The sequence below is a fragment of the Diplotaxodon limnothrissa genome, linkage group LG11 (genome assembly GCF_057381915.1).
Source record: "Diplotaxodon limnothrissa isolate DT_005_m linkage group LG11, D_limnothrissa_male_GT1.1, whole genome shotgun sequence".
In the NCBI taxonomy this organism is placed as follows: domain Eukaryota; kingdom Metazoa; phylum Chordata; class Actinopteri; order Cichliformes; family Cichlidae; genus Diplotaxodon; species Diplotaxodon limnothrissa.
In genome coordinates this window covers 13,004,166-13,029,964 of record NC_140606.1, presented here as the reverse complement: position 1 = coordinate 13,029,964, position 25,799 = coordinate 13,004,166, and the positions used below count along the sequence as shown (strand labels likewise).

The window sequence follows — 25,799 nt, the reverse complement described above, 5'->3', positions numbered from 1 at the left end:
ACTTTATATATGTGTTGTTTACAGTAACTACACTGTGGTTGATTGAAGGTTGATTTAAGGTTCACACACTGTTTCTGCTGCACATTTGGTGGCTCTTAAAAGTGTCACATAAAGAATGTGCCCACACTGCCACTTTATTAACGCTACAGTCACACTAGAGAAAACAGTGATTGAGGTCGCGGCGCGAACAAAAACATTGTGATCGGATACTTTAAGGCAGCGGTCCCCAACCTTTTTTCGCCACAGACCAGTTTATGCCCGACAATATTTTCACGGACCGGCCTTTAAGGTGTCACAGATAAATACAACAAAATAAAACTAGTACCGGTACCGAAAAAAAGAAGATTTATTCATAACACACGTGAAAAGACCCAGAAAAACCGAGTTAACGATCAAACCGATAACAAAATAACGCTGAAAACCGATAAAAACCCTGAAAACTATACATTTCACACCTGAGCCTCAACTCTCGCGGCCCGGTACCAAATGACTCACGGACCGGCCGAGGCCCAGGGGTTGGGGACCGCTGTTTTAGATCATATCAGTGCTTTTTACATGAAAGCAAACATGTACACATCTGCCTTTACATGGTTAAGTAACTTTGTGACATGCTGAAGTTGGATTGGAGATGAGAAATCAGAAATGGAAGAGGAAAAAAATCAAACAATTTATTGTCTTTTTACTGGTGCTCCCCGGGCCTCGGACCAGGGATTGGGGACCGCTGCTCTAAGGAGCTTGGAAAGAAAAGCGTCTGGACTTCTTCAAGTTGCTTGAAGACGTTTCACCTCTCATCCGAGAAGCTTCTTCAGTTCTAGGGTCAAATGGTGGAGAGTCCCAGATTTAAAGCCCGGGGGGGGGGGGGGGGGGGTGTACAATGATCTGTTGCTGTCTGCACAAATGCAAATTCACATTAGCTACTTACATTCAGAGTCCAGCCAGGGCATCATAGATTTGGAACATCTGTCTGCTTTTATAAATTAGATTAAATTACTTGCAAACCTTTGCGATTCTGTCCAAGGGTGATTGTAGCCGATCTCCAGATGGGAGACAGACTGCTTTCCTTCAGGCAACCCGTGCAATCGCCTCAAACTGCATGCATGAATGCAAAAACAATTCAAGACAGTCACCTTGTGTTCTTTTAGCCAGTGCAATAATTGCAGAATATTCTTGTAACAGCCTCTAGGGTGTACATCACACAGCATCAGTTCAGCTTTAATTATGTAGCATGGCAACTGTTATCTCAAGGGAAGCTTTACATTGTAATGTAAAGACCTCCCAGTATTATAAAGGTAACCTAGAGGTCCCCAATGAGCAGGCGCTTTGCAGTAGTGAGGGGGAAAAACACTTTTATCAGGAAGAAGTGGAAAAAAAGCAAAGAGAGAAGAAGAGCACAGATAAACAAACAATACCAGCTATAACAATAAAACACCTTTCTGCTGCAGGCTGAAATCCCAGGGGCGGTCTGACACTTTGGAAGACTGATAGTGTTGAGTTCAGCTTTTTTTTTTTTTAAATCAATAAAAGCCATCCTCCCTGATGGCTGATATTGTGCTGTGTAATGCAGATCTTAGACACTTTTTCAGATTTCATAGATTCCTATTATTATTCCTATTATGTTTTTAGTTGAAAAAAAGTGAAACATGTCTTGTGTTTGGGGGGTTTTTTTTTTGTTTTTTTCAGGTAGACCCAATATTGCTGTCAGCCAGAGGTTAGATCTTTGGATTTGACTATAAACAAGACTGATTATTCTCGTCTGACTCCATCTAGGCTTCACCATCACTGAAACAAGCTACAATCAGTCCCAGTTCTCCACAGTCCAGCAGCTGCAGGACTCCAGCACCCTGGAGTCTCAGGCCCTTTCATCCAGCTATCACCCTCCAAATCTGCTTCATGTCCCACCTGCTGAGGTGGTAAGTTATGAGTAGCTTTCCTTCTTTCATTTTAAATACATCATTACATTTTCATTAGTGTGCAACCACCTGAAACTAAAAATCGTGTTTTCACTGGGTTCAAATTAGCCCACTGGATCTGATATACAGGGAGTGCAGAATTATTAGGCAAGTTGTATTTTTGAGGAATAATTTTATTATTGAACAACAACCATGTTCTCAATGAACCCAAAAAACTCATTAATATCAAAGCTGAATGTTTTTGGAAGTAGTTTTTAGTTTGTTTTTAGTTTTAGCTATTTTAGGGGGATATCTGTGTGTGCAGGTGACTATTACTGTGCATAATTATTGGGCAACTTAACAAAAAAAAAAAAATATACACATTTCAATTATTTATTTTTACCAGTGACACCAATATAACATCTCCACATTCACAAATATACATTTCTGACATTCAAAAACAAAACAAAAACAAATCAGCGACCAATATAGCCACCTTTCTTTGCAAGGACACTCAAAAGCCTGCCATCCATGGATTCTGTCAGTGTTTTGATCTGTTCACCATCAACATTGCGTGCAGCAGCAACCACAGCCTCCCAGACACTGTTCAGAGAGGTGTACTGTTTTCCCTCCTTGTATCTCTCTCTATCATGCATATGTTATGCATATACTAGTGTCAGTAACCTCATTTATTCCCTGTCCTTGAAAGTGCACATGTATTTGTATGTGTTTTAAGTTGAGCCAGTATTGATCTTTTTTTTATGCAGACGAATGGGCTTCTTCAGCAGAGCAGTCAAAACGACCTCCAGTTGCCTACAGAGACACAGGAGTACCAGGAAGACTGTGAAGACAACACTAAGAGAGCCTACAGGTGTGTGTGTTTCCATGTACCTATACGACTGTCTTAAGAAATGACTCCCACCTCTTTAGTGTTTAAATTACTATCTTTTAAAAACATCATTAGTTTGAATTACAGCTTCCACACTTCCTTGCCTGTCTGTGCACCCATATTTCTCAAAGGCAGGTTCTGCAGTTTGTCTTTGCTAAATTATTTCAGAAATCTGTCAGGATAGAGGTCACTAGCTGAGCTCTAGTCAAAGGTCTCCTCTCCAGTTTTCTCTGCTTAGGCCAGATGATTCGGGACATTCAGTGAGATTACCAAAGCTGTTCTTGTTATATTTGCTACAAGTGACTGTACTTTAAAGTAAATCTTTGCCCATTCTTATGTTGTCCACAATCTGCTCCCTCTATCATCATGACTCACCTCCTCCTGGATTGACTACCTTAAGGCTGATCCATTACAGAAGTGATCTCAACCGTACAATGAGCAGAACCTGGTTTACACCACAGCATTTGGCATTCAGACTGAAGAGTTCAATTTTTATCTCATCAAAGTAGAAAATGTGCCCTTGTGTTGTTTGAGAGCAGTTTTACAGACCACGGGTTATTCGAGGGTAGTGTCAGTCTGCTCATTCCACCATTTAGAGCTGATTTCTGCAGCACTTACGCCTGATGAGTCTGGGTGCTGCAGGTTTTCTGACATGATCATTGATCATAAACCTCTGCTAGGCTCTCCTGTCCTTTTTTCTTGATCTACAGTCTTGTTATTAATTTTGTGTCGCCTAAATCACCCAAACAATCTGTTTCCAGAGCCTAAAAAGATTAATGATATTAAGTGTTATAAGCAGTGACCTTGAGAAGGCAGATGGTTTATAACTTTGTCCTTAATAACCTTACCTAACTTTGTTATCAGTGTCTTTCAATTTAAACTTTTGCACAGATAAAGCAATAGTATTTACAGAGATTTATTCGCTCATGTGTCTCAGGCTTCTCATTATGTTGAAATGGATTGACATCATTTTTTGTCTACTTATTTTGCCTTATTTATGGATTTAACTGAAATGAAATTCAATATTATTGGTTTTCTAATTTATTTCTAGTTAGACAGTTGGTGACAATTTGCTGTCTATCCATACAGTCCATAAAAACTGACCAGAGAATAGTTCAGTTTCTAAATAAATCTAAATACTTTAACTGCACTATGTGGATACTGCTACTGCTACTGGGCCAAACTCTTTTATATTCGAAAAGCTGAGCCTGTAGTTTGTACTAAATTATTCAGTTTAGCTCTGGCAGATGATGTAAAGGCTCACCTGACTGACGAGTGGTCTATCTTTAAAATACAGCCCAGGGCCTTTGCTTCATCATGACCTCTTCCTATGCCCTGCATTTCTTCTCTTTCTTTTATTATCATTATCAGATAATGCCTTATGCTTTTATGTGGTTTATGGTCATGTTTAAGAGAAGACTAACAGATGTTGCACAAAACCACCAGTTAAAATAAAACATGTTTGCGAAAGGCAAGCTGCTGTTTTCTTAAGCTGTCTTGTGTGTATGTCCTTTCTCTATTTCACAAATAACAAGGCAGTGTAGATCATACGTCCAGTGAAATATTGCTATGTTATTAAAAATGTAATAAAATAATTACATGTTAAGAATTGTTCCAATTCGCATAAATTACTCTCCCAGATCTGGTGAATAACAATAATTCATAAAGATTTACAGCGATTCATTCATTCATGTTGTTGCTGTTTTTTCCATCATCAGGTGCAGTTGGTGCAGTAAAGCCTTTAAAAAGTCAAGCCACTTGAAACAGCACGTGAGATCGCACACTGGGGAGAAACCATTCGGATGTAACCTCTGTGGACGAGCCTTTGTATCAGCTGGAGTACTCAAGTCCCATCTGAATACCCATACAGGTGAGCTCGAGGTCAAGTATGCCATGTTTCACAATGGCATCCTAATTTGCCTAAATTATCTACACTCTAGTCCTTCAAAAGTGGAATAAGTCTATGAACTAAACATACTAAACATGACATTGATTTCATTTTAATTTTTTAATTTGTAAGTCTTTTTCAGGGACTGGCAGTAACAGTAGTGACACCCTAGAGGCTGTCACAAGGATCACACAACACCTTACCTCTGTTCTGTCTTCCCAACAGGAGTGAAGCCCTTTAAGTGTAATGTTTGTGACGCCTCCTTCACCACAAATGGCAGCCTGAATCGCCACATGATCATTCACATCAAGTCTTTCAAATGCTCCATGTGTGATGAGAGCTTCCGGACCAGCCTGCTTTGTAAGAGGCATATGAAAAAGGAGCACGCCATGGACGATCAAAGTAAGCATTACTGCATTGAGTTATACTGTATTTATATTAAACTATATGGTCTCTCCATCTTACACTGTTATGCAGAGCTGTACATGCACCACTTTTCCTTCAGCGAAGAGTGCCACATTAATCAAGTACAACATACATTATATCAGGCTTCAGCTTGTCTGAGTGCATCTTTGTCTCAGTCCAAGCTGCCTTGCATCAAAAGAAAGTGTCAACCAAAGATAGAAAGTGAAAAAACTGACTCTGTTTATCACAGTTATAAGCCTGGAGTCAAGTCAAGATGTGGAAGAAGAGGAAAATGAAGAGGAAAGTGAACAAAAGACATCAAAGAGGAGGGGTATGGAAATTATCACGTTCACTGAAGAGCAGGCAGCCGAATTGGCGAAGGATCCCGGCGAGGAGGCCTCAGTTTCGGAGCGAATACTTTCCCAGTCGGCAGCTGAAAGAGATCGGATCAGTGAGATTAAAGACAAAGCCGTGGAGCTGGAAACCGAACCCAAGTTTGCCAACTGCTGCAATTACTGCCCCAAGAGCTTCAAGAAGCCCAGCGACCTCGTCAGGTAAATGTTGTGCTGCGTATATAAATTTAGAAGAAATTTGTTTGTCTGCAGTAGTCAAAGTCTGAATTGTGTGAGTGTTGATGGTTGGAGGCTTATAGGACTGTGGACCTTATTTAGTTTTACAGCACTTGTCTGAACTGAATAATGACACAGCATAATAGCATTAACATTGCTACTGTGTCCTCACACCCACAGTTGGGCTGTGAAAATGCAGTGGAGATTACATTAACCATCTAAAGGAAATAAGAAACAGCCTTAGATATAAATCATCAAGCTATAATTTAATGCATTAAGTAGATGTTGGATAGATTAACAACAAGCAATAGTTTATATGTATGAAGCCAAGGAAAACAAATCAAGGACATCAGAGAGGAGGTCAAAATAAATGCATTTTAAATCTCTTCAAATTCTGCTCCATGTTATTAAAACTGCACCACAAACACATTTTTTTCATGATCTTTTTCAGTTTCTCAGCTAAACAACTCACCAGAAAGATAAACTGTATGTCCATGGATGATAACCATTTGTATATATCTATTCATATTAGGGTGTGTCTTTACTTTATAATGCATTTAGTTTGTTTAAAAGAAATGTAATCATCACTTTGATATTCTCATGTGTCCTTGTGCTCTTGCAAGTATAACTATATCAATCCTTTTCAATGTCCAGACACATCAGGATCCACACAGGAGAGAGGCCTTACAAGTGTGACGAATGTGGGAAGAGTTTTACAGTGAAGTCGACCCTGGACTGCCACGTTAAAACACATACAGGTTAGTGGTTAATCAGTAGAATATGTTGCTGACTTGTTTGTGTCACCACAAACACCAACCTTACCTTAAAGAAGCTGACACAGTAAGATTGAGCTCTGTTAATTCCGTTCGTTTTAGTAGACCTAGCTAGTCATATATTTGTATAACCCTTTTTTTCAAACACACAGTCAAGAATACATTCATACATAACATTAGGTTTTATAAAAATGGCTGTACATCGTAACAAGATGATGCAGTGCTTTAGTAATTTAAAATAAGAGCATGGACCAAAAAGGAGGCCAACTGCTGGAATACAGTCTCAGCAGATCGGCTTATACAGCTCATCTACTGAGACCTTGACATTTGTAGCCATTTAGATGTGATTAATAGCATCTTAAAATGCATTGTGAATTTTACAGGACAACGAGATCACTGAAAAGTGCACGCCTAAAGCAAGTTAATCAAGATAAGAGAAAAAAGAAAAAAAAAAGTTTATTAAAAGTAGTAAAAGTTATTGGCTGACATTAAAGGTTTGACGTTTTTCTCTTTCTCAGATCAAAGAACCAAGACTAGATTCAAGATTCAAAATTCACATGCTGGTCAAAAATAAACCTGCGGTTTTTAAAGAGCAACGATTCATTTTCAGTTTGCCGCACATAACATCCTCTTTGTTTCTTATTCAGGTCAGAAGCTTTTCAGCTGTCATATGTGCAACACCTCCTTCTCTACAAAGGGGAGCCTGAAGGTGCACATGCGCCTCCACACCGGCTCCAAGCCCTTCAAGTGTCCCTTCTGCGAACTCCGCTTCAGAACTTCGGGTCACCGCAAAACACACATCCAGTGTCACTTCCGTCCAAATGGCGACGGCCGCAAATCCAAGCGTTCTTCCTCGTCCTCCAGTCAAGCCAGACAGGGTCAAGACCCAGCGACTGGGCAGGGTGTGGCTCCAAGTCAGGGGCAGCAGCCAACTGGATCAGAGGCTCTTCAGTCTGTGGGGCTGCTGCAAACACCCAGTGCTGACCCCAGCATTTACCTCCCAGCTAACCAGGTTCTCACAGGACAGTTTGACCAGAATCTACTGCAGTCAGGACTAGTAGGACAGGCCCTCCTGCCCGCCTCCATGTCAGGTAGGGATAATTAATGAGCCATTACTTTAATGCTGTAAAAGAGAGAATTGCAGCAAGAACAATGGTGTTTTGTTTATAACACACCTTTGATTTTAACTGACAGGTCCTAATGTTTTCAGTAAAGCACCATAAGAGCACGAAATGAGTGAAGACTGGTGCCCAAATTTCAATATCCAAGATATCACTGTGCAGTATTATTGACGACCCACTGGCAACACATTTCTTGTGAATGCCACAAAGAGTTACACATTCCTTGGTAGAAATGATAGGTGTACGATTAATGCACCAACAGTTGGTTGTTGTCAGCAGTTGTGACAGGAATGCCCCAGAGGATCATCATTTGTAGTCTCATTGCTTCATATTCAGTTGGCAACATCAAGGGCAAAAAAGGGTTGCACCGCGGCACCCGATGTCAAGCAGACAAAAACACGCCTTCATTGAAGCCCCAGCGCAGTGCGTGGTTGTTTTTGAAGGAAATCGGTCTTTATGTGATGAGAAAAGTCTATCAAAGCATCTCCAAACATTCACAGTGATCGAATAAAAGAAAAGGGAAACAACAAATGATGCAGGGACGACATTGTGATTATTAATTGGGTTTTTGGAGGAGCTCTGATTTCTAAATGCAGCACTGCAGTCAAACATTCGCTAAAATGTTTAAACGATTAGATTGATGAAGTCTGGCAACATATAAATTTACTTTTCCCACCCTTCACCTGGAGCAGGACAGTGGAGTATTCAGGATTCCTCCCCCCCAACATAGAAAACTTTTAACTCACATTTTCCTGCTAAGAACTGTTATCCATTAACCGTTAATTATAGTCTTATTCGCGTGGTCCTAATCCTGTATTATTACATAGCTACTCTCCTGTCAAACATTTACATATGTTTGTGTCTGTGTGTGTGCCTCAGCTGCAGGAGACTTGACCGTGTCGCTCCCAGATGGCCTTACCACGCTGGACGGCATCCACTTGCAGCTGACGCCCGCCAACCTGGTGTGTCCCAACGTCCAGATCTCCGGCATCGACACCAGCAACATCAACAACATCACACTACAGGTTACACATCACCCCTGCCGAACTCTGTGTTATTATCCATATTACTATCCATGTCTAGCCAGCCTAATGTAGGTTGAGATGTGCTCCGAAGAAAACGTGTTTGAGTAATGGTTATTGAAATAGTGTAAGCTATTGAAGGGTGAGTGGTGGCAGGGTGGCAGTCATGCTTCTGAGTAATCGACAGGGAGGCACATCCTATAGTGATACAAGCTAGGAATGAGAACAGTGTCAGTCAACAAAGTCATACATAAAACTTTGAAAATGTTTAAAAGCATTGAAAGGAAATCTTATCATTACTTTATTCCATAATGTAAAAGAAAAGAAAATCCTAACATTGTTGCTGATTCCCCCACACATGCTCTCCTTCATTTTCAAGTTAAGTAATACTCTCTCCTTTCAGATCGATCCCGCCCTCCTGCAGCAGACTCTACAGCAAGGCGGCCTCCTCTCGCAGCCCCTGAGTGTCGATACAGGTCTGGTCTCCCACTCAGGGAGCCAGCTCATGTCTACAACTGACACCTCAGTGTCTGCCAACGTTGTCATCCACCCACTGACCAGCCTGGCCTTGCAGCCCTCCACTATCACACCTGCGCAGGTCACAATGGCTGGACTATCTGAGCAGGATGCTGCCAGTATGTATGACAGCTCTAAGTGAAAAAAACATACAGAGTGGCCACATTGTACTAGGAGGTCACCATCTGTGTTATGTTGCTGTGGGTTGTGCAGGTTCTCAGGACCTAAGCAATGTCATGGGCAGCTCTGCGCTAGTGGCAGGTGGCAACAGCGGTCAGGAGATCACCCTGACCATCAACAACTCCAGCCTGACACAAGCTCTCGCCCAAGTCCAGGCTTCAGCTGCTGGTTCTGGCACAGCAGGAGGAAATCCTCAGGAGATCACCCTCACCATATCAGGTAGAAACAAAAATATCAAATACCAAAAATACACAGCTCTGCTGAACATGTTTTTTAGTAAAGGCAGAAAGGGGCTATTGATAACAAACATGGGAAAATAATAATTTAAAAAAAAGCTCTCAACTATCACTATTGATTTTCTCACTCAGGCAAACACACTAGCAGGCAAAGAGGAAAAAATGAAGCCAATAATAACTCAGAGCCATTTCACAAACCCAGATCTAAAGACACTCTATTAGAGGCCATTTTTCAGCTTTTGTATACACCATCAGCATCACCCATTTGGCTGTATCATCTGGGGATTTAAAGTTCATTGCATCAACAATGTGAAGGAGGGATGTAGCTGTATCACTAAGCCTGCTAAGTCTACTCAGCTCAGCTCAATCTCTCTTTCATTTCAGCTCTCTGACTTATTGTATCGTGATTGCAGTCTTTCAGATTAAAGCTTTAAGAAGCTATTCTCATTTTAAGTTTTTTATTTATGAATAAGTGTAGTTCCATCAAAAATAAGATTTTTTCCTGCCCAGGCAGCAGAAATTATTGGGCTGGAAATACATCGTCTTAAGAGAGAAAAATGTTATCAGTCATATTCTTCTTATTTTAGTGTGACAATATGTTTGGTTAATAAAAGTTAAGCACTTATTAAACTACACCGTATGTGGCATTGCATGGCATATTAATCATGTGTAAAACCTAATTCAATTAACCCTGAAGGAATTTTGTTGAGTTACTTTGTTTGAATCTTACTTTGTTACTTTGTTTGCGTTTGACCACCCTTCAAAATATGAACTACATTTCAGAAAACACTTAGCATCTTTATAATAGAAGCAAATAACCTCATGAAAATAATTAAAGCTCATGTTCTACAATACAATTGCAGGTCAGGATCTGCTCCCCCAGCCAAACAATCCCAGTGCCGCTGAGATGAACGGCAGCATCAGGCTAGCGTCACCGCTAAACGGCCAAACCACCAGTGCAACTCTGACCATCACCAATGACCACCTGCTACCTCAAAGCCCCGCCAATACTGGAAATGCTGGTAAGACTATACCTGTCTTCTAACCGCGTGTGATAAGAGAGTTGCATTCTTTCCAAACGATTTTTACAGCTTACTTCAAATATGCATCTGCATGTAATATTGCCCTGGTCATGAAAGACATGCATGACCAGAGAAGATCCTGAATTTGACTTGCACCTTCTTTCACAAAAGCCGTTTTTTCAAAAGCTAAACTACAGTAGCTGGCATGACTTGCAGACTTGCAGTTGCTCTCCATGATCTGAAAAAGATATGCCTGTTTATCAGACTCCTATAAAGGCTGTTATGTTTTTCCTCCACGTTGTTTACACTCTCTCAGCCCTGAAGCATCCCTTCTGTGCTGCTGCACGCACTCTTTCGTTCATCCTCTTATGACTTGCAACTGCCAACATTTTGTTTTCATTCACATTTTGTTCAGGATCCCAACAGATTTCCTTTGACTTTTTTTGTAATATGACAAGACTTTTGGGTTTCAGAGAAACTAATCTTTATTAGAAGTAGAGGGTTCTACTTCACCAGCACAAACTGTGAGAGGTCCCCCAACTGTGGAGAGATCAAAGTGCACGAGGAAAGCTGCCAGATAGATTTTCAAACCTGAGAAACCCTAATCGTCTGCCATGTCCAGATCACTCAAGAGATATTAAAAAATTGCTATGACAAAAATGAAGCTTGAACTTTTCTGCTCTCTAACAGGGAGCGTGCCAGAAAAATTGCAACTCAGGGTTGTGTTTTTATTTTTTTTATTTTTTCTCCAGACAAAAAGCTAAAGCAGGCTCGTCAATTGTTGCAATTGACTGTCAATGCTGCTGGATTCAAGTGTTTTGGAACCCCTCAATTCGAATGCTAGCAGCTAATTTTGACAGATGGTTAACACCTCTTTCTTTAGCTACCCACTTATGTCTGATTTTAGGGTTGCAGCTATCGATTGTTACTTTGACTGATTGACTAATTTGATAATAAATACTTTTGTCTTCTTAATAAGCATTAGTAAATATTCGAAAGAGAAAAAAAATTACAGGTCTTTCAAAATGAGCTGCTCATTGGTTTCCATGTTAGAAATTCCAGTGTTTTACAGTGCATACAGCATCTGTCAAAAAAAAGAAAAACAGCTTAACCCCGTGACCCTGTTTATATATATTTTTAAAGAAAATATTATATTAAATGCAAAAATATATAAATACTCTCAAGTCAAATAAAAAAGATATATATGCAATATAAACAAAGGCATAAACATTTATCTTAATTTTGTTATTTTGGAAAGATTTCTGACATTAGTAGGAGGTAAAAAGAGTTCTGAAAGTGAAGATTTTTGTGGCGTTTGTATCTGTGAGTTTTTATGCTGTGCAAGTTCAAGTGTACAACTGAATGAGTGAGTTTGTGCCTTTAAAACCTAACAACGCTGAGGTCAGTGGGGTTTTACTGGCTTTGATCTGAAAAAGGTAGAAAAATAAAATAAAATGTAAAAATGAAAGCCTTGAAATAAATATGGTCCAGTACATACTGGTTTAGACTCACCCCTGTTCACCTCCATGTAAAATAGGACAAGCAGTACAATTTAAACATATTATCAAACTGAATTAGCAGTTTATCAGCATACTTTAATACAACTTCTGGAAGCTTGAATAACTACTTTATAGTTATGAAGTCCAGTCTGTCAGAGAGCTGGTCACCTAGAAGCCTAATCAAATTTTCAGTCTCATCTATATCTCTTCATTACCTTCCACTTAACTCAAGTGGAAAGAAAAATAATAATAATAATGTTCCCACAGCTTCTCTGAGACACACAGAGCATCTTTAATTTTGTTGCTTTGGCTAAAACCTTCCTGTCACTCTGTCTGCAGACACGGTCCAACCCGTGATTTGACCGAGAAACTGTATTTTTATTCAAACCAAATATTGTCTAGTTTTGTGCGTCTCTAATGCAATATCCTCCCAAACCTAATGAATCTGCCAGTGTTAGTTTCAGTCAGAGAGCAAAGCACCAAAAGAGCTGTGGTTGCCAGCCCAAACCCTCATCTGTCTCAGGTGTCCCAGATTTGTGTGAGAGGATACTTGTCAAAAGACTGTTCTTTAAAACGTGGAGTGAAATTATCCTTCATTCTGGCCAGCCAGAGATATGATTTCATAGACCCAACAGGAAATGAAAACTGCTCTGATAAGGCAGTATGAGAGGCGAGGTTAGTGAATGTAAGTGAGCTAAAACTGCAGCTTTCCGTTGTCACAGACAGCCAGAGTTTTACGCCGGATTCTCTCCCTGACGTAACCCCAAAGGGGATTTTTGTCTGTAATTGAACCAGTGACCCTTCATTTGCCAAGAACATTTGTTAACCACTACACCAATGGAGACACTAATATTGCAAAAAGGTTTTGTGGATAAGTGAAAAATGAGCTTTTTTATGGCATCCAGGTCTGTTGTGTCTAAGAGGATAATGTTCATTTAAACACAGTTTCTTTGTATGTCTGCATTTTGCGCACAGTTGCTGGTGGCATAAACCAGCTGGGTATTAACCTTTTAACCACTCTCTCCTGTCAGTCACCAGTCTGCCACCAAGCACCACCCTGTCTCACACTGCTGCCTCCCAGAGCCTAGTGATGTCACCAGGAACTGTGGCCAGTGATGGCAGCGTCACACTAACCCTTGCAGATGCTCAGGGCATGCTGGATGGCGTCACCTTAAACCTCAATACACAGGTATAAAAAAAACCCAAATGTCCAGCACAATTTACAGACTGTAGTAGCTGCTATTTTGCATTATTACTAATTTAACATGACAATCAAAATGTGTCAGACATGAGTTATGTCATGAAGCGCTTTTTCAATGTATATTTTGTTTTTTAGGGTCAGACTTTCCCTGCAGTACTGAATGATTCTGGCCTAACAGGACAGCCAGGGACCACAGGCCAGCAGGTCATACTGGTTAGCCACCAGTCCCAGTCCGCAAATGGAGCAACAGACAATGGATATACTGTAAGTATATTTGTTTTGCTTGCTTCACCAATCCAGGGGAAGAGCTCAAAGAGTGCCTGTCAGCTGATGTTTATACCATCACCATTATGCATTGTAAGCTCTTTGTCTTTGTGCGTGCTTCAGATTTCCACTGATAAGGGTGGGAAAGAGCTCCAGGTGGATACTGATAACCGAAATCAGTGTTTCTACTGTAATCAAGTGTGCCAGAATGCCAATACACTGCGACGTCACTGCAGACAGGCTCACGGCAAGGACCGCTGTCATGTCTGCAGCCTCTGTAGAAAGGCCTTCAAGCGAGCTACACACCTGAAAGTAAGAACTTATACAGACACAGCCTGTTGAAAAATTGTTTTAAATCTAAGCTGCTGAGAGCATTTATCTAAATCATCCAGCTATTGGAATACAGGAAAAAAACCCTGCTTTTTATATAAAGACATAGAAATGATGAATGACCCTCTTTAGGTTTTATTAAAGCAGTATGTCAACTTGCATGGCACGGTTTGTTTTTTTATTTTATTTTTATTAGTCAGTGCCTCTACCTTAGGTGTGAAAGTTATAGATTTGAAGACTGTAAGAAAAGTAGCTTCACATTTTAATGCATCAAAAAACTCAATACAGCACAGCCTGTGTACGGGTAAATCTTCAAGTTGCAGTCCCTGTCACTTTTAACTACACAACAAAGCAATCAGACTGTGAAGGAGCGTGCATGCTTCTCTTTGCCACTGACCCTCTTCACAGTCAAGCACACAAATGCCAGGGAGAAGGAAGACACAGCTCTGTACTCAAGCCCTCTTCCTGCTATTTTTCGTCTTTCTTCTCAAAGGCCACAAAGTGAAAGCCCTTTTTTTTCTGTAAATGTGCCCCAGTGCGTTGAACAGTAACTGTCTCCCATGAATGTAGTGCGGTGGAGATTAATTGCTGTCACACAGAGAGCGGCTGACCTCTTTCCACATCCCTGAGACTCTTTATTAGTCTACAACCAGAAGTTGGATGTTGACGGGTTTTTTAAAATGAATTAGTCCTGCAGTTATTTTTCATTTTTCCTGTTGGACCCCAGATAATGATTTGGCTTTTTTAATTACAGCCAGACATCCAAAAACTTTAGCTTCATAATATACTGAAAAAATTAACTGCACACTTACAGAATACCCAATCCGTTTTTGCTTCAAAGCAAATTCCTCCGGAAATATCAGGAATACAGATACATTAATAATGTGGTACAATTGTGCAGTAGTCCACTGTCATAAATCACTGGAGCTTTTTAAGCTGCAATAGAATATTTACCTCAATTAATATATATAATAACTCACTGCCTTTTTTGCCAAAAGTTAAGGAGGTGTCTTTTGTGTGTATATCAGAGATAAATCTACAGCCAGGATAGCTTACAGTGTAGAAATGGGAGACTGACTAGCCTAGCTCACGCCAGATGCAACAAAAATCACCCTATCAGTTATTCAGTGTACACCATAGTGTGTTTTTTGTCAGCTCTTTTACTTTTGTTGCTATGATACTAGATAGTCACAGAATAAAAGTGTCACTGCTTAACTGTTAGAGCCACAGTGAACAAAATGTTCCTCCAAACATTATTTTTCATATCAGCAATGTAGTGTACTTGCAACCCAGTATCGTGATAGCCTCGAATTTCATTTGCTACATGTATGAATATTCAGAGGGCTGCACTATTGACTTCTACTTCATTAGAGTTTAGCATTTGTACAGCTAGGATGTAATAGCTGGTCAGTGTTGGTTACTTGGAAAACTGAGTACAAAGTGTTAGCATAAGTAGTGTTAGATTTCCTTGATAATACAAAAAAGCACTACCACGGTACTAAAACTAGCTTAAAATGTTGTCTGATAATAGTAATATATAAATAGAACGTGGAGCACAGAAATGTGAGAGGTAATATATCTTCAGTAATTCAGAAACGATGACTACCTTACATAGATTTATGTCATTGAGATCAGTACTCCTGATCAACACTGATCTTAATAAACATTTACTGAGATGAGCATATTTTTATTAATCCTTTATTTATCCAGGTAAAAAATCTCATTGAGATTAAAAATCTCATTTCCAAGAGAGACCTGGCAGTATATTAATACTGGGTGTAATTAATCTCCTTGTGTTGTCAAAGCAGCCCTAATTCTCTGTGACAAGGTCAAAGGATGCTGCTAATTTCTTTGAGGAATACAAATACAAATGATGAAATACAAATATTTGTGCAGGTTTTTCGCACTGATGCTGTGAGCGCCTGTCTGCTGAGGACAGAGTTAGATTGTAACTGTAAACTCATTTTATCTGCAGGAACATAAACGAGTGCACCAGCCGGGCCCGTCACCCAGCTCCCAGAAGCCCAGAGTCTTCAGTTGTTCCTCCTGCGTAAAAGCCTTCGCCAAGCGCAGTCAGCTGGAGAGACACAATCGAACGCACACAGGTGACAAAACACTGTCGTTCATTATAGTTTAAAATCCCAAACCCTAATCTGACAGTAGATGTAAAAGGCTGAGATGGTTTGGACATGTTCAGAGGAGGGGTGGTAGATAAGAGGAAAGAGTCTGCTATTGTTTTAGAAATACAAACGACCGTGTATTTTCTTTAATATTAACATCATTTCAAAGCTTGAAGACTTATTTATTTTTCGACATAATTGCCATTTTGGTCGATTTTTAAACGCTGTGGCAGTTTTATAATACCCATGTCATACCCGCTTGCTGCCACTGTAGCAGAATCGCCTTCCGGACAAATGTTCTTTCAACCTTGGCAACATGTTGTAGTCACTGGGTTGTAGTACAGGCCGTTTAAAAAAAAAAAAAAAAAAGTAATATGTAATAAATAGTGTTGTGTATATACAGTTGAGTTATTGCCCATAGGATTGGTATTGCACAGTGGTGGTCCATAGAGGAAGTGGGAAGAAAAAAAAAAAAATTGGGGGGGGGGTCAGTTATGGCTTTGGGAAAGAAACTGTTTTTGAGTCTGTGGGTTTTTGTGCTGATGCACCTGTAGCGCAGGCTGAACATGTTGAAACCAGGGTGGGAGCTGTCCTTGATAATGTTTGCTGCTCTGCTGAGGCTGCGGGAGGAATAAATGTCCATCAGGGAGGGGAGAGGGCAGCCGATCATCTTCTGTGCTGTCTTGACCACACTCTGAAGCCTCACTCTATCCACCTTGGTGCAGCTGCCGTACCATACCGTGATGCAGTAGGTTAGCAGGCTCTCAATGGACGAGCGGTAAAAGGTCAGCAGCAGGTTGGAGTTCAGCTTGTACTTCCTGTGGACTCTCAGGAAGTGCAGCCGCTGTTGGGCCCTCTTGACGACCGCTGAGATATTGTCTGTCCAGGAGATGTCAGCAGAGATGAGGACACCAAGGAACCGGAAGGTGTGGACCCTCTCCACACACTCCCCATTGATGTAAAGGGGGGCCAAGTCAGTGCTGTGTCTCCTGAAGTCAACAATGAGCTCTTTGGTTTTCTTAGTGTTCAGTGCCAGGTTGTTTTCTGAACACCATGCTGCCAGCTTCAGGACTTCCTCTCTGTACTCTGCCTCGTCTCCCTTTGAGATGAGTCCGACTACCGTGGTGTCATCTGCAAACTTGATGATGAGAGTGTTGTTGTGGGTCGAACTGCAGTCGTGGGTGTAGAGAGAATACAGGAGGGGGCTCAGCACACAGCCCTGTGGGGAGCTGGTGCTCAGTGTGCGAGTGAAGGAGAGATGAGGGCCGAGTCTTACAGTCTGGGGCCGGTTTGTGAGAAAGTCCTTTATCCAGGCACATGTGAAAGGAGGGAGGCCAAGAGTGACCAGTTTGGTGATGAGGCTGTCCGGGATGATTGTATTAAAGGCTGAGCTGTAGTCCACGAAGAACATTCGGACGTAGTTCTGCCACTGCTCTAGGTGACTCAGCACAGCGTGGAGGGCTGTGGCGATGCTGACAGGTACTGTGAAACACTGGAAAAACTCAGACGGGCATTTCAGAACTGGAGAACAGGAATACTGAGCAAGGGCGTAAGCATTCTCCACGACACCGCGCGTCCACAAGTCGCCCGTCATAAATACACGGTTGTTTGTATTTCTAAAACAATAGGAGACCTTACTTTTGGGATTACCCTCGTACATTAACTCCTTTGTTGAGACTAATAATATGATTATTGAAAAAAAGTGGGATTTCAAGCAGTGTGTGTCATATTAAGCAGCTACAATCTTCCCCTTTCAGGCTCACTAATTCAAAAACTTATGCAAAGTTTATAAGCACATAAAAAACATATTTCTGTCCTATCTTTCATTGGATCTCTCTCTGCTGGGTTAGCTCATAATTTTGTGCTGCGGGGTTTGTTATGCTTTATCTTTTAGCAGAAAACCCCCCAGAAATGTTCCACTTTCCCTTTGCTCCCAGCTTACGACTGACATTTGTCACTGCTTGTTATCTCATGCCTAGCTTAACAGACGTGACAGGCCCTGAAATGAAAAATGTTTGAGGAGAAGCAACTCTGGTTGTGTAGCCCTGAATTCCTTAGGAATAGGAGCTGTTTCTTTGGTTAGTTTTGTACAGCAAGTTAGTGCAAAGAGTTGTAGCTTAAGCATAAACAATGTAGGCATAGCTGCTTTGCCTGTGTGTCAGAAGATGTGAAATAAATTGTGTCTTGAGGGGAAAAAGAATATGATTTCTTTACATGGCCATTATCACAATAGGCAAGGCAAGGCAAGGCAAGTTTATTTGTATAGCACAATTCAATTCAACAACAAGGTGATTCAAAGTGCTTTACAGAGATATTAGAAACAAGAACAAATAAAAAGCAATAAAATCAGCATCCAGCTGCTTCGGTTCAGCTGGATGCTGATTTGTTTGTTTCAGCAGGACACGGCATTAATACGTGAAGAGTTTTCTTACATCTGGCGTACTGAAGGGTCTGCATTTTAGATCCCAGTAACTGAACTGCAGGAGACTGCAGCATTAAAAACACTTGCTTTAGGTTCACCATCTCTCCTTAATGAAACCAGAAAATCACCACCTCTAAATGCACACTCCTACAGTAACAGTGACCTTTCAGCACCCTCATCAAGGACGCAGCGGGTTATGGCAGTTTAATTTCGACACCTAGAAAATTACTCACAAGAGGAAATATGTCAGGATTTGTGTGGCTTTTGTTTCCTACTCAGATTGTAGTACACTTTTGTTAATAACATAGCTTGTGAAAGCAGTTTGTGCACAATGCAGTTCACTTCACAGCTGCTTATTTACAGGAATAAAATCCTTATATCATTATCCATCAATGGGAGCGTTTTGTTCAGCTGTTTGTGAATCAGAGGAGAATCTTTACTAAGAATGTACACAGTATGTGTGAGTTTTTGAACATATTGGGGTAGCATCTGTTGATACTGATTAAACTGTGGGCCTGTGTGTTACTGCAGGTGAGCGGCCTTTCAAGTGTACTCAGTGTGACAAGGCCTTCAACCAGAAGAGCGCTCTGCAGGTCCACATGGTCAAACACACTGGAAAGAAGCCATTCAAGTGTGAGGTGTGCAACATCAGATTCACCCAGAAAAGCAACATGAAGCATCACATGAAGAGATCGCACGGCTACGGTAAGCGCCGGGTGTCACGGCACTAATTAGAAAAAAACCCGCATCTCTCTCCTGTTAGATTCTCTTTCAGTCAGAAAAAAAATGTTTCCAAGGTCATTGAGGAATTTAGCGCGTCACAAAAAAGTCTTTGTGTCTCTTAGTGTCAAGGTTACATTTCCTACACGGTGGGAATGGTGAACATTAAAAGGTGTCTCTGAGCGCTTAAATGATTGAAAAGCACTACAGGCTGTCCCCATTAGAAAAAACACACACCATCTCTCATCCTCGCATGTAGTATCTGTGGGGCTTCACTTCATGATCCTTCTCATTAAGAATGAGTTGTTAGAATGCCAACACTCAGTCTCATCAAACACACACACACACACACACACGTGCAGTCGCCTTCATCTTGCAGGCTTGGTGAAGCTTCACAGCAGGGGAGCTTTGCTGAGTGGTCCATCAGCTGTTCCCAGAAGCCTCCACTTTGATATCTATCATTGACATGAATGTTAATTTATTGTCTTTCAAAGTTTACCCCAAGACTAGGGATGAGTATTGATAAGATTTTAACGATTCCGATTCCATTTTCGATTCTGTTTAACGATTCGATTCTTTATCGATTCTCTTATCGATTCTTATTTTTAAAAAAGGAGAACATGTCGATTAGCATGTCGATTCTAATGGTCGATTAGCTTAGAACTTTGTTTTTTATCTTCTCTTTGAACAAGATAGAAATTTAGGAGTAACATGGCCTTACAAACCCAACAGTGAGATCTTAAGAGATCCAGCCTACGGCTCTTCAATGGGGTGTCACAGGGTCCCCAGGAAAAAAAATGGATATGTAAAATAATAAAATAAATATTCTCCTGTAGCAATAACAAAGTGTAACATAAATTATTCTGTAGCAATTACACAAGAATATCCAGTAATGTCCCTGCCTACAATTAAACACATTCACTTACCAAAGTGAAATCGGGGGCATCTGCTGTGGCAAATGGGTGCAAGCCTTTGACCACAAACTTAGTCACTGCTCGGTGACATTCGTCTATCCTGGCCTGAAAGGAGACGCTACCGGTAGACTGCAGTGAGAACTGCCAGCATCTGAGCCAGCCAGACTCTGTCTATCTCTCTCATCATGGTCACCTAAATGCACAGTAATGGCAGTTCTCTTTCAAACATTCGTTTCGGTGTCTCACTATGGGGAACGCTCTCTCAGCGTTGTCCTCAGAAGCCTCTATATCATTACTCCAGCCAGTATTGGCTGGCAGTCGTGACGCTTGCGTCAGGGAGGGGCCACCCTCCTCCCTATAAAAGGGTGTGACGCAGCGTCACCCGCCATTCAATTTCCTCTTCTCGCTTCTTAGAAACCTCATCTCTCCTGACTGCGAACGTGAGTGCTAGCTTAACTGTCCACACAAGCAAGCTAACACCTTGGTCACCGGGCGCCAGCACGGCTCGCGTTTCGAGTCGCCTGCTCTTCACCACAGAGCCAGGTCGGAGAGTGTGTTAGCTGCCACCACGCATCTAGCACAACAGTTAGCTGATCAAGCTAACTGTCTTTGCTACACACGGTCACCAAGCCAAGTAGCACAAGCGCTAGCCACCACACTAGCCAGGTCATACTAGCTCACCATAGCTACCCGACCGAGAGAAGAAACAAAAAAAAAAAAATAAAGGATCAGCGTTAGCCGTCCAGCCATTCCAAGCTAGCTACACCAAGCTTCCTTAATATGGCAGACTGCAAACCGCTGCCCAGAATTTGCCCCTGCGGTTGCAAAATCTCAGGTTCAGATACACATGACGCGTGTGTGATGTGCCTCGGGCTGCAACACGCCCAAGCGGCTATTTCCACACCGGGTATATGCGAACACTGCGCTCGCTTCACCCTAAAAAGCCTTCGCCGAAGGCTAGCCCGCCAGGCTAGCCTGTCGAAGGAGGACCCAATGCTGTCTCCAATCGGCCCACCGATGGAGCACACTGAGTCCGCCACACCAGGCACCAGCTGGGGAGACGAGATGGATGTCGTCCTCCCGCTGGTGGATGATGCCGAGGTCAGCTGCGAAGCTATGCTTGATTCCCTCGAGGCTAATGACGAGCTACTCAGCGAATCCTCTGAGGGAGCGTCGGAACATCTCGTCTCGGACGAGGATGACGACGTTTTCTTTGCCCCCTCTGGTCGGAATTCTGCGACACAAGGGGCCGACTGTGATAACCCCGGCACACAGTCCCGCGGCGTGGAGCTATTTGACGTTGCAAAACGGGCAGCTGAAAAGCTGGCAATCCCATGGCCCGCGGTGACAACGGAGACCTCCACCTCACGATACGAGGGTAAAAGGCTCCCCAAAGCAAAGCGCACTACTAAGCAGGTACTGCCGCTTTTCCCCGAATGCGTGGACGAGGTCACACGCTGCTGGGAAAAGCCATTTTCGTCACCCAACCCCGTGCAGGGAGCGGCGGCGTTTGACTGCGCTGGAATGAAAGAGAAGGGCATCTACCAAATTCCCACAGTGGAGAATCTGGTGGCTTCTCATCTCCACCCGAACCAGAAACTCTCCATGTCATCTGGTCCGTCCCTGCCCTCCAAGGCCGAACGCCTGCAGTCCTCCCTGGCTGACAAGGCGTATAAATCGGTGGCCACCACCGCGAGGGCATTGAACGCCTCGTCGCTCCTGCTAGCCTACTCGGCGGAGCTCCAGGACCAGGCTGCTGCGAACCCGGATGCTAGCGAGTTGTGGGAAGAGCTGGGCGTAGTTACGGACCAGTGTCTCCACCTCACTAGAGCAGCAGTACAAGCGGCGGGCAGAGCCCTCAGCATCATCGTCCTACAGGAGAGGGCAAGATGGCTGAACTTGTCGGGGCTTTCGGACAGAGAAAAACGTGACATTCTGGACGAAAGCATCGACCCCGCTGGGCTTTTCGGGACCGCCGTTGCCACCATGCAAAGACGGTGCGAGGAGAAGAAGAAAGAGGGAGAGGCCCTCCAGCTGTGTCTCCCTAGGAAGACCCAGGCTGCGCCTCCACCCGGTCGCCGCACGTTCGCTCAGGTCACCAGCCGTCCAGCCGGCGTGCCGACGTTTAAAATCCCTCGCCGCCCAGCCCCGCAGGTCGCGGCCCAGGGTCCTCTAGGATCGCAGAACCCTAAGACCCACTGGCCCAAGAAACACGTCCCGCCTGCTGCTGCTCAGGGTGCCCCACCACCAGCCAAGCAGTCGGACCGCAAGAAGAAGCGGACTGCCTAACATCCCCCACGGGGAGATTGGAGCCGGACCAGCCCGGGCTCCAAGTTCACTCCAGGGCTCAGTTCCGGAGCCCGTTCGGAGAAGTGTGTTCTGCCTCCACCTTTCAGCGCCTGGGACTCGAGTTGGATCCCACAGAGCGGATTTCAAAAAAGAGACGACGAAACGCTGTTCAGCTGATTCAAGCATGTCTGTCTCACAAAACACACTGTTTATTAAAAACTCACCCGTTGCATCCAGGCATGTTGCCAAGGGCACGGGAAAAATGTGTGAAAAACACAGAAAATATGTTGAAAAACATAATGCCCCCACGCACCCAGACACCACCGGGGTTGATTCCCTCAGTGGTGTCCGGCCCCATAAGCGCTGGTCAAGCGCGGGCCGCTCGCGCATGCGCAGTCGGGTCTGGTCAGAAGGACCAGTTTCCGCCACAAGAGGGAGCCAGAGCTCCGTCTACTGTGGAGCGCCTATCTTTGGGGCCGCTGTCAGCAAGAATAGAGAGATGGCGAGCTCTCGCTGCGCCAGAATGGGTTGTGAGGACATTAGAGCGAGGCTATCGTTTGCAATTCGCAACCACCCCTCCCAGATTTCACAAAGTGATTTTCTCTCTTGCAAAAGGCGAATCAGCCAGGATCCTGCAAGAAGAAATAACTACCTTGCTATCAAAGGGGGCAGTACGAGAAATACCCCAGGAGCAGAGCCAATGCGGCTTTTACTCAAGGTATTTTCTCGTGCCCAAGAAGGGAGGGGGACTACGTCCGATACTGGACCTACGGGCTCTGAATCAGCATCTGAGGTCATACAAATTCAGGATGTTGACGACCACCACTCTGCTGCATGTAGTGCGCCCAGGCGATTGGTTTACATCAATAGACCTGAAGGACGCATATTTTCACATCCCTATTTACCCGCCTCACAGAAAATTCCTGCGCTTTGCGTTTCAGGGCAGAATGTACGAGTACCAGGTCCTGCCGTTTGGTCTCTCACTGAGCCCTCGGGTATTTGTGAAATGCACAGAGGCGGCCATAGCCCCACTGAAGAGGCGGGGCATCCGCATAGCAACATACATAGACGATTGGCTGCTGCTATCAGAGTCAGAAATAATGGGAAGGGAGCACACCAGGTTGACAGTGGATCATCTGATGGCTCTGGGTTTCACCATAAACTACCAAAAGAGTGTCCTGCAGCCAGCTCAGGCCATCTCTTTGATAGGAATAGCTCTAAACTCCGCCTCGTACAGAGCGTGTCTCTCTGTGGACAGAGTAAAAAAAATGCTATCACATGCCGGCATTTTTCAGTTGGGAAGATATCTCCCATTCAGAAAATGCCTGCAGATGCTGGGATTAATGGCGTCTTCACTGGCAGTCATTCCACTAGGCAGACTGCATATGAGGGAATTTCAGCGATGGGTTGCATCACTGAGACTGAATCGAAAGCGCCATACCCACCGCTATATCAGAGTGACAGCAGACTGCGCTGCAGCACTCCACTGTTGGAGAAATCCCACATTTCTCACTCAGGGGGTGTCACTGGGAGCTGTCACAGCCAGAAAGGTGGTGACCACGGACGCGAGTCTCACGGGTTGGGGTGCCACTCACGAGGGCAGAGCAGTGAGCGGCAGCTGGGACTCACAACAGAGGGGTGCTCATATAAATTGGCTAGAATTGCTAGCAGCTTTTCTAGCACTGAGACACTTCCTTCCCCTGTTGAGAAACCACCATGTTCTGATCAGAACAGACAACACCACTGTTGTGGCATACATCAACAGACAGGGCGGGTTACGTTCCCGTCCTTTGCACATGCTGGCTCGCAGACTGATCATGTGGAGCAGCATCAATCTGTTGTCACTGAGAGCCACTCACATTCCAGGAGCCCTGAACTTGGGAGCAGACTTAATGTCCAGGGGAAACCCGCAGTACGGGGACTGGACCCTGCACCCACATGTGGTGACCCAAATCTGGACCCGCTTTGGCCAGCCACAGGTCGATCTGTTTGCCTCGAGGGAGAACGCTCAGTGTCCACTGTATTTCTCCCTGAGGGACCAGGAGGCTCCGCTAGGGGTAGACGCATTAGCTCACAACTGGCCACATGCTCTGCTTTATGCGTTCCCTCCACTGGCCTTAATTTCTCCCACTCTAACCAGAGTGAGAGAGAGAGGGCTAACAATGATACTGATCGCCCCAAGGTGGATGAGGTCCCATTGGTTAGCGGAGATCATGCCACTCTTGTGGAGCGAACCTTGGCCTCTCCCTCTCCGACGAGACCTAGTCTCCCAAGCCAGGGGGGAGATTTTTCACCCTCACCCCGAGCGCCTCGCCCTGTGGGCTTGGCCCGTGAGAGGTTGAATCTGAGTACGGCAGGACTCCCCCAGGGTGTTATAGCCACTATTCAGAGTGCTAGAGCCCCCTCCACAAAATCATTGTATGAGAACAAGTGGAGGGTATTTGAGGAATGGTGTGGAAAGTCTCACACTCTCTCCTTTCAGTGCTCTGTGACAACAATTCTCTCCTTTCTCCAAGAACTGTTAGATAAAGGAAAGGCCTTTTCCACAATTAAAGTATATCTAGCAGCCATTTCAGCCTGCCATGTGGGCTTCGTAGATGGCCCGGTGAGCCATCACCCGCTAGTCTGCCGTTTCATGAAAGGGGCACGACGGCTCCACCCAGTGTCTAAACCTCTCGTTCCCACGTGGGATTTATCCCTGGTGCTGGGGGCAGTTTCACAGCCACCATTTGAACCACTAAACCAGGTGGAAATAAAAATCCTGTCTTTGAAGACTGCATTGCTCCTGGCCCTCGCATCTGCGAAGCGTGTCAGTGATATTCATGCGCTGTCAATACACAAAGAGTGCACCCGCTTCACACGGGATAACTCTAGAGTCACACTCAGGCCAAATCCGGCCTTTGTGCCCAAAAACCCTTATCTTCAATGCACCCTATTGGAGCTGGAAGCTTTTTGCCCTCCTCCTTTCTCCTCCCCTGAACAGGAGCGCCTACATGCTCTCTGTCCAGTCAGGGCTTTATGTACCTATATGGAGAGAACGAAGGTTTTCAGGAGGTCGGATCAGCTGTTTGTTTCCTGGGCTAAACCACATCTTGGCAAGCCCGTTAGCAAACAACGCATTTCCCACTGGATTGTTGAGGCGATCCAATTGGCTTATTCCAGCACGGGTCTGCCCCCCCCGGAGGGACTTCGTGCTCATTCTGCCAGAGGGATGGCAACCTCTTGGGCCCTTTTTAGGGGTGTCTCTATAGAAGAGATATGTGCAGCTGCGAGCTGGGCTTCACCTTTGACCTTTGCAAGGTTTTACAGGTTGGATGTCACTGCACCGTCTCTAGCCCACACTGTGTTAAGTGTGGGTCCCCACGAGACCTCCTAAATTGGCAGTCAGTCGTTCAGATGGGCTTATCTGGCAATACGGGAGTCTGCATATCCCCATAGTGAGACACCGAAACGAATGTTTGAAAGAGAACTTGAGGTTACTCTATTCCGTAACCCCTGTTCTCTGATAACATGAGTGAGGTGTCTCACCA

The 25,799-nt window shown here is 43.8% G+C and overlaps 1 protein-coding gene across 1 annotated transcript in view; it reads left to right on the top strand.

Annotated features, from left to right (window-relative positions):
• LOC146622435 (zinc finger protein 236) overlaps positions 1–25,799 on the top strand; it is a 59,567-nt gene that overhangs the window by 25,087 nt on the left and 8,681 nt on the right. Inside the window, exons 16-31 of the mRNA XM_085365133.1 lie at positions 1,768–1,910; positions 2,657–2,760; positions 4,497–4,648; positions 4,892–5,068; positions 5,322–5,625; positions 6,295–6,398; positions 7,061–7,504; positions 8,414–8,559; positions 8,960–9,191; positions 9,286–9,471; positions 10,352–10,510; positions 13,041–13,198; positions 13,346–13,474; positions 13,598–13,786; positions 15,780–15,909; positions 18,878–19,051. Coding sequence (XP_085221259.1) covers positions 1,768–1,910; positions 2,657–2,760; positions 4,497–4,648; positions 4,892–5,068; positions 5,322–5,625; positions 6,295–6,398; positions 7,061–7,504; positions 8,414–8,559; positions 8,960–9,191; positions 9,286–9,471; positions 10,352–10,510; positions 13,041–13,198; positions 13,346–13,474; positions 13,598–13,786; positions 15,780–15,909; positions 18,878–19,051 — 2,931 coding nt within the window. The remainder of the gene's footprint in view (positions 1–1,767; positions 1,911–2,656; positions 2,761–4,496; positions 4,649–4,891; positions 5,069–5,321; positions 5,626–6,294; positions 6,399–7,060; positions 7,505–8,413; positions 8,560–8,959; positions 9,192–9,285; positions 9,472–10,351; positions 10,511–13,040; positions 13,199–13,345; positions 13,475–13,597; positions 13,787–15,779; positions 15,910–18,877; positions 19,052–25,799) is intronic.